Source organism: Pelobates fuscus, chromosome 3 (assembly GCF_036172605.1).
Source record: "Pelobates fuscus isolate aPelFus1 chromosome 3, aPelFus1.pri, whole genome shotgun sequence".
Classification (NCBI taxonomy): Eukaryota; Metazoa; Chordata; class Amphibia; order Anura; family Pelobatidae; genus Pelobates; species Pelobates fuscus.
In genome coordinates, this window is record NC_086319.1 from 362,691,067 (window position 1) to 362,699,992 (window position 8,926).

Here is an 8,926-nt window from a genome sequence, read left to right on the forward strand (position 1 = left end):
ACCTCACCCCTAGGTTTTGCTGACTAGCCAGTTTCTATTCATTCTGTGATGGTCGCTGCAGATGTTTTCATTTCACCCTGCGGCGATCTAAGCTTTTAAAAACAATGAGGTAAAGAGAGGAACTTGTTCAGTCCAAGTGAAAGGTTTAGAGTATCGAATGGATCACTAGTTAATCAATTAATTGAAGATTATCTTCTTGTGACTCCTTTTTTTTTTTTTTTTTTTTATTATTATTATTATTATTATTGTGTTTGAATGTTTCTCAGGAATCTCTCAACCTGGCTTTTATGTTTTAATATAAAGTAGAATGTAGGCAGAATGTGTGTTTATTCCTTTTGGCAAACCTAAAAGGCACTACTGCCCTTCCTCAGGATTCTATATTTGGGTTAAAGGACCACTATAGTGTCAGGAAAACAAACTTGTTTTTCTGGCACTATATAGTCCTTTGGTCCCCTCCACTCTCATGGTCCCCCTCCCACTGGACTGAAGGGGTTAAAACCCCTTCAGCAACTTATCTTAATCCAGCACTGGGCTCCCTTGGCGCTGGTGACCTCTCCCTCTCTGATGTCAGCTCCCGAGGGGAGCCGAATGCACATGCGTGGCCAGAGCCGCACGCGCAATCAAACCGCCCATAGGAAAGCATTACTCTATGCGATTTTTCGCATTGAGCGTCGTGGAAGCGCCTCTAGCGGCTGTCAAGAAGACAGCCACTAGAGGCTGGAGTAACCCTGTAATGTAAACATAGCAGTTTCTCTGAAACTGCTATGGTTACAGCTGCAGGGTTAAAATCTGGGGGACCTTGCACCCAGACCACTCCATTGAGCTGAAGTAGTCTGGTGACCTATAGTGGTCCTTTAAAATTTCAAGTCCTGCTCTACTAGCGAGTCTTTAAAAGTAGTATTTGTTTTTCTGTATCCACTGCAATGTATGTATGTCTGAACTGGGTTGTGATGTCTATTGATAAATATTCATTTTAAAAGAGAATGGCACAGACCATGAAGATTAACCCAAGTTTCAATGTATAATTTGCAGAGTCTGTATATGACCGCTACAGTACTGCATTATTAACATGAATTTTTTTTCTAGTTTGTTTCCCTTATATTTATGTTCCTTCTATCCTCCTCGTTTTTTATTTTGCCCTCCATTCTAATTCAGTCTCCTGTATATGTCACCTTCTGGTATTGAAGCTTTGTATTAGGATGTCATTGCAATGAGTGTGCCTTAGCCACTTGTCAGGGGATAATGCTCTCATATTGATTTCTTGCACTGTTCTGGGACGGTCTCCTCATCTATCCTTTGTAATGCTGTCAAGAAATAGCTTTGCATGTGCTGTAACTATATTTCCGGCCATGAATGTAGAACTTATAGAACTTAAAATTGTGTGAGCACAGCAGAATTTGGATGGCTGGTGTGCGTGGCATTGTGGTAGGGCTCATTCAGTCATCTTGGTAACTGTTGCTGCCAGTACCTAGAAGTGCTGCAGAGGAAGGTGTAGTATAATGCAGTTGTTGGGATAAATGTCAACCGAAATGTAACAAACTCAAATATGGCTCCTCCTTCAGCCTTTCTATCTGGTTTCTTCGATCGATTACGTTTTTATAACCCTGGTTAGAAACTGCTCCTATGATTTACACTATACAGCAAATTTGAATACCTTAATGTCAGGGAAATATTAAGACATTTTTACCTCTTATCTCCCTTAGTATGTAGTTTGAGTATAGTGAATAACTTGCAAACAGTGACATTTTGTTTATAATGCCACCTTCATTGTAGCATTTTATTTATTATTAATATGCACTCCAGTGAACCCCATTCATTACATTTTCTAACCTGTGTCCCCTTTGTTTTGCAGTAGTATCTTTCCTTTGAGTAGCTGTTCCCAGCTTCAGTGCTGCAGGCACCTCATTCCAGGGCCTCTGTGGTGCTCCTGATGCCCCTCACCCACTGTTGAAGATCCCCGGTGGGCGAGGGGATGGCAGGGATCCTGCACTGCCACCTGTGATCTATAAGGTACAGTGTATTCATTGTGTTTTTTGCTGTAGTAGTTAACCTTTTTTTTTTTTTCCAATGCAAATGCATGTGTTATAATGTTCAGCATTAACGTTTGTTGCACAGTCCATTGCCTACCTTTTAACGTTTTCCTGCAATATTCTTTCCAAAAGCCATTTTCAAAACCTTTTCTGTTAAAATGACAACCATAGCTACACCCCCCACCTGCCACAGTTATTAATTCCACAAGGTGGTTACTGATAACATGCCATCAAGCTTTTTACATGGTATTTCTTCACAAATGAAACTGCATGCTGACAGGTCCTGAAAATAAACTTGTTTTTAATCCAAGCTGGCCATTCTTCTGTTTATATTTGAATCTCTCAATCTCGCCCACTGTCACTGAGCAGCCCAGTTATTTCATAGCCGCATTTACCCAGACATATAATCACCCTAGATCCATAAAATTGCAAATCCCTTTCTACTGCATGTCTTTAGCAATGTGTTGAGCTCTTTGTCCCTTTTTAAAAAATAAATTTAGAGAAAAAAAAACCTGTTGCATTGAGTTTTTGACTCTAGTGCCCTAAAATGATATTCTAATCATCTCTAACCTTCCTGAAAATGTGTCCACTCCATCCACAACAAGCTGTGACATGTATGTCAGAACGGTTTGTCTTCATTCTGCGTGTAATCTAAACCCCCTGCTGGGTTATATTCGGACATGTATCATGGCTCATAATTTGGCAATACGACACAGACGCCTTTTATTCTTGGGCATAACAAGAATAGTATTTCTTTGGCTAGGGATGTTCTGAGGGGCCATGTTCGGGGTGTGACTAAGGAGCTGAGCATAATTTGACCAGATTGACAAGGGGAGATGAGCTTTTAATTCCCAAGTAGCAGACTAAAAATAGGACTACTATTTATGTTGTGCTTTCGAACATTTATCTTTTTAAATTAGAATAGTTTTACCCACTTAGGACCACAAGAAACCTGAATAAGAGTAAGGTTAAAATAAGATACATTTATGGAAAATAGTGTCTCTTAATACTGTCAAGGACTTATTCCTGACATTGGAAAGATATCCCTAAAGTGGATTAAACTGAAGGAATAATTTTTGGCCTGTAGCTAGCTACCTGACATTTGTTTAGCCACTTCTTGACTGTGTTGAGAATGTAACCTTTATAGGGAATTAATTTACAGCTTCACAGTACAGCCATAAGTGCCTCTGAAAGTGATTGTAGAAACATGGCAACTAAAATGAACAAGCTGTATATTGATGCTTTCTTTTTCTAGATTGAAAATGTGCAATTTTGTGATGGTGAAAAGTACCTGCAAAATATGTAAAAGGTCACTCCCACCACGTAGCCCAGTTAGTTATCCTGGGTGGCCTATTTTCATTAGGGAGGTGTTGTCTCAATGATGCTGCAATAGAAAGTATCGTTGTAAGGAAGTCATATCCCCGCTCTTCCTGCCCCCTAGCACACATATGCGACTAGATGATTGGCTGCCCACAGACCAAGTGCTTCTGTAGTGCTTGTGTTTTGGCACAGAATGCCCAGAATTTAACTACAAGTACGGTTAAATATGTGATTGCACTGCACATTCCATAAATCCCAGAGAAGGATTATGATCCCCTGGGGCCCTAGGCAGGTTACCAGTTTGGGCTCCCCTTCATTCTAACGGGGCTACTCATATTAATAGTTCCGGGCCCTAGGCAGGTGCCTATGGTCGTCTTATGGTTAATTCTCTGGACACCACGTAGAAGAGTTGGTCTGTTAGGATCGGGAGAATTGAGCTAAAACAGTGTGATGCGCAGCCCAAAAGGGTGACCTGCTAGGTCTGAGTATGTACAAATACATGCTTTTCAACCAATAGTAATTTGATTTTTCTTCCCAACATCAAGTCTTGATTATTTTCTGTTCAGCAGAAACCTACAAAGATCTATTAGTGGGTTGGCTATAAATTCGCTTCAGCATGATTTGTAAATGGATGTATTTAAAATCTGCTCAGGCTGACAGTAGAAGACCTTGTTTTACTGTGTGCTATGTAGAACCTACATGATTGCTGTTCTTTAGGTTATGTTTATGATTGCATCAGGCTGTGCCTCTGCATTTTCCATTAACGGTGTGAAGAAAACTGGAGCTCCCCCTATAGTCTTGATATAATTGTGACTTGTTATTCATTATTGCCATTCAATAAAACAACCAGAACCACACCCAGTGCCATACTTATTTTATTTTTTCCCCCCCATCTGATGATTTAGAAAGACTAATCGTATAGAGCTTTATTGATATGTTCATTGTTTCTTATGTGGTATTTAGACGGTAAGGAGTGGTTGTCCAATTCCAAACTCACTCTTGAATCCACAGGATCCATCCAATCTTTCATTTACAGGTGGTATTCCCAAACCAAGCCGGCCATATACACGCACTCGCCACAAAACGTATTTTAAAATTGCCCAAAATTGCTATTCTGTAATGGAAGACATTTAATAGGCAAACCGTATAATTTGAATTCTATATAGAACAGTGTCTGATAAGGAAGAGACAAAATATATACTTTCATTCGCATTCCCTTTTCATTATGAAATGCTTCTAAAATGAAGGGCCAAGAAACTTATTGCATGTGTACAATGTTTTACTTTTTGCTCACTGTTTTGCTCACGTGTTTTATGTGCAGTTTTGACAAACAATAATGATTGTGAAAAGAATATATAATTGTCATAAGTAAACCTGATGTAGTTAATATCTTTTGAATGGTTCTCCTATACAGTGCAAGTTGCTATTGAGAAAGTGTGCATTCTGAAATAATGGTTTATCTGTTGTCTTCTGTCTCTAACTGTAGGACGAGAAGCTCACTGTTTCTCAAGATCTTCCTGTGAATGATGAGCACCCCAGCCTCATCTATTTCCATTACAAGATCACCGAGGTGAAAGCGTCGTCATGGAATGCCATGCTATCGAACCAGAGTCTCTTTGTGGAGATCCCAGAAGGCATCCTGGCTGATGGGAGCAAAGAAGGGTATGTTGCTTAGCCTCAGTCTGTTTACGAAGATCATTTTTAAAGCGTACCTCTCGTGTTGATAACCTATGCTCTTTTGAAAGTGCCTAATTGTATACATCGTGCTAGCCGGTGTTCTAGACTCTATGCCAAAGAATTGACTGACAAAGGAGTCATCCTGTTTTCTACACAAAGCGACCACAGCGTATGCTGAAAACTCCGTAGCCAGAGCTAGCAGTGTGTAGTATAAGAACAGGGTGAGCCCCTCCTTTCAGACTCTAGCACACAAAATGAGCGAGTCGGTGTCTCATGGGTTTGCCCTGGTTGAAGAAGTTTCCCAAAGCAGAGCACAACACCAAAGGGGAAGAACATGTTACACAAAGCTTAACACCCTTAAAGCTTAGAACATGTCGGTGTTAGAACAGAGGTAAGTATATCTTTTTTTTTTTTTTTAACCACAAAGTAGCCAGCAGATGCAATTTTCTTTTAGTGCTGCTATCTACTCCCTGTAACTCTGTGCAGTTTTACATGCCCTAATGCTATGGAAAGGTGAGAAGGCGCTTTTAAATGTAAACAAAATCCGTGTACAACCAACCAAGAACGGCTGGCAGGCCAAGGCAATTCACAAAACAGAAGACGAGTAGGTAGAAACAAAATATGATCCCTGGCAAGTTTATTGAGCTATAAGGTGCAATGTTTCTGTTCCTAAAAGGCATAGAATCCGTTTTATGGGTTTATTTGTTGCTAACTGCCTTATGCTGTGATAGATTTGCCCTCAGATCTTACCACACATTTAATTTATCGTTCATGTAAAGGATGCTGGTGATATTTGTCATCTCATGTGATATTCTGTAGGAAAATGTTGTATTCTAACTGATAATAGGACGGACAAAACAGTAAGAGGGGAGACTAAGACAACAGTGCTTTTTAATCGGGCCTTAAATTAAACCTCTACACCTAATGAGTTAAAAGAATGAAAATTATTTTTTATTTTCTATAAAGAAAACACCTGAGGAATAACCTTGCATTGTCAAGTAAACCAGTTGTGCAGCAGTACACTGGTATAATTCATGCATATCCTGTCTTTCTGTTTATTTCTGAAAGGTGGTTTATGGGAAGATGATTCTCTATTTTGAGTTTGTGTCCTTGCTGTGCATTGTTTTTAAATCCCCGACTCTTCCAGTTGCTGATCTATGGATTATAAATTTGTTCCTCTATCACACCAATTTGAATTTATTCTGTTCTTGACAGGTTGCTGGCCCTACTAGAATATGCAGAGGAGAAGATGAAAGTGAGCTATGTCTTCATATGCTTTAGGAAGAGCAGAGAAGACCGAGGTATGCTAAACAATCAGTAGTGCTATTCTAGTTTAGTGTTGTCTTATAATAAAGATTTTTACTGTAGCATTTAAAATGAAAACTAGATGTTTGCTCTAGCATTGGAAGCTTTTTCCCTAAGCTGATTTCTGAGGATGTCCCTTTTGTCCTACTCATCTGAGCCACCCAGTATAAAAATGTGCACTCTGCTAGTCTGATTTACACTCCATGTCATGGCCTGGATACAGGTGTCTTACATTATGTGACTGCTTTAGATAGCAGGAGGATCAGCTGGATTATTGCTAAAAATAAATCCCACGTGGAGCTTGATTGGAAAGACACAAGCGGGTTTAACAGGACAGTCAGGGGTCAGCTCCTTTTTGTTTTGGAGGCTAGATATCTAGCTACGGATGTCATGTCTTTGTATTTTTTTGGCAGTTTTATAAAGCTGCATTCCCTTAATCCCAAAAGGTTCTTTACTCACATTAGCCGGGTATTTGAACATTTTATGTGAGGAAAACATTTATTCCTATGTGTTATTTTTAACATGCAATAGATACAACTTTTTACACTCCCTTCCACCTCAAATATTTTGTTAACAAATTATTTAGACGTTTTATGCTATTTATTTGCATCGACGTAAACTAGCTCTGTGCCCATTGATAACGTTTAAAGTAACCTGACAGGCTTCCATTTAAATCCAGTTTCTTCCTGCTCACTGTCTCTATTGAATAATTGACTCTGCTTCATATTACCTAGGTCCTCTCCTCAAGACGTTCAGCTTCTTGGGATTCGAGGTGGTACGCCCTGGGCACCCATGCGTTCCTGCGCGTCCTGAAGTGCTGTTTATGGTGTACACGCTGGAGCAAAACTCTTCAGACGAGGAATGAGACACACTGAACGTGACGTTCCTGACGCTCCATTTGTTTGTGTGTGTTGGAGTAGTGAGTGGGGAATTTTTAGCACCTTTTTTTTTTCTTCTTTTTTTTTTCTCCTCCTTCTGGGGCTGAGACGATTAAGCGCGCATGATCATGCGATGGACTGACCTTTTTTGGCCTTTCTTTCTCGTTTATAAGATGTATGTTTGTTATTTTTATTTGGATTTTTTTTTTCCTTTGCAATATTGTTCCAAGGCATCAACTTCAAGCACCTTGCAGTCTGTGATCACAAATGTAATGAGAATGTAGTCCGTAAAGCGGCATATGGAAAAAAGTTACCTTTTAAATGCCATGCACTTGTTGTGTTTTACTTCTTGTTAACCATACTCTTTTTTTATTTATTTATTTTTCTCCCCTATGAGGTTTATCGCTTTACTTTCCTGGCATGGAGAACGTTAAATTAGGATAAACTAGTGCTAAAGAGATCTTATACGTGGCTCATGTATATAAACCATAGCTCAAAATTTTTACTTGCCATTGGTGAATGAAAATGTAGCATTGGTGAGTATGCTATGGCTTGTAGTGGCGAGCAACTTCTTAAAATCCGGCTATTGCCATCGGACTTCAAATTCTAAACCTTGGTTGACTTATTAACACAGCCTATTACTCCTTTTTTGTTTGTTTTTTATTTTCTTTTTTTACACCATTTATCTTTTATACCCAAATTTGACCCCTGACACTACATATCTCATTATAAATAATGCAAGCGGACCCTCCAGATTGCTTGTGTCCCTGCAAGCACCCAAATCACTCAAACTATAATTTAACTTTCCTCTAGTGTTTCTGAAACAGAAATATGGCTTGAATCTAGAGTTGGAAAATCATTAAACAATGGAACAGTAATGTTGAAAATGATTCTAGTGTGGTCCTTCTCTTTGTCCACCCGTGCAAGCTAGTTCTGTCTTATGCAGTTAGACCCTGGGTAAAAAGATAAGCTTCTTCCATGCCAAACTGCACCTGACTCGGTGCATAACCGGTGTTCCCAAACAACTGTTACTGTTTTGACACCCCAGTTTTTCAACTGTTTAGAAAGGAAAAAAAATGTTTGGTAGGAAACAGTTGATCAAATTAAAGTTGACCTGTTATGCATTATGAGCTTGGTAGAGCTAACAAGATTGTTCTGCAAAGAGAATCCGGAAGCAGGTGCTGGAACCTAGGCTAGTTGTGAAACTGTTCTGCCAAGTTACATTGGGACAGCACTGTTGGCACCATAACCACTACAGCAGGCTGTAGTGATTATGGTGTTCGGAGTGTTCTGTCTAGACTACAACTCTCTCATATTCAGCTCAGGTGCAATGGAAAAATGCTTGTTTTGCAATCACATCTCATCACTTTTTTTTTCACTTCACATTGTGTGTATGTCCCCAAATGCAGCTCAATAACAGTTCTTTGCATGGCAGGTTACTCCAGCCTTCAAGTATGCTTCTTTCATACATCTACGTGGTTAATGCAGCAGTGTGTCAACTTGAGATGCATTACAAGATGTATTGGGAACAAAAAGGAGGCATTCTCTAAGTGCCATAAGGACTACCGTGTGCTATAGATGTTATCATGCAAGGAGTTCCCTGGATCAGTTACCATTCTGCTTTGTCATTTTTGTACAACTTTGTTATAAAACTATTTGAATGCTTACCATGAGATGGCTCTATGACACACCTTGCACCATAACCTCCATAGTGCT

At 39.5% G+C, this 8,926-nt stretch overlaps 1 protein-coding gene across 1 annotated transcript; it reads left to right on the top strand.

The window, feature by feature from the left end:
- The first annotated feature begins 1,349 nt into the window (after window positions 1–1,349).
- OAZ2 (ornithine decarboxylase antizyme 2) lies at window positions 1,350–8,100 on the top strand. Its single transcript, XM_063446359.1, is given in 6 exon segments — window positions 1,350–1,381; window positions 1,853–1,928; window positions 1,930–2,010; window positions 4,837–5,012; window positions 6,243–6,328; window positions 7,067–8,100. Coding segments are annotated over 6 exon segments (582 nt in total). The 3' UTR covers window positions 7,198–8,100.
- Window positions 8,101–8,926: the final 826 nt, after the last annotated feature.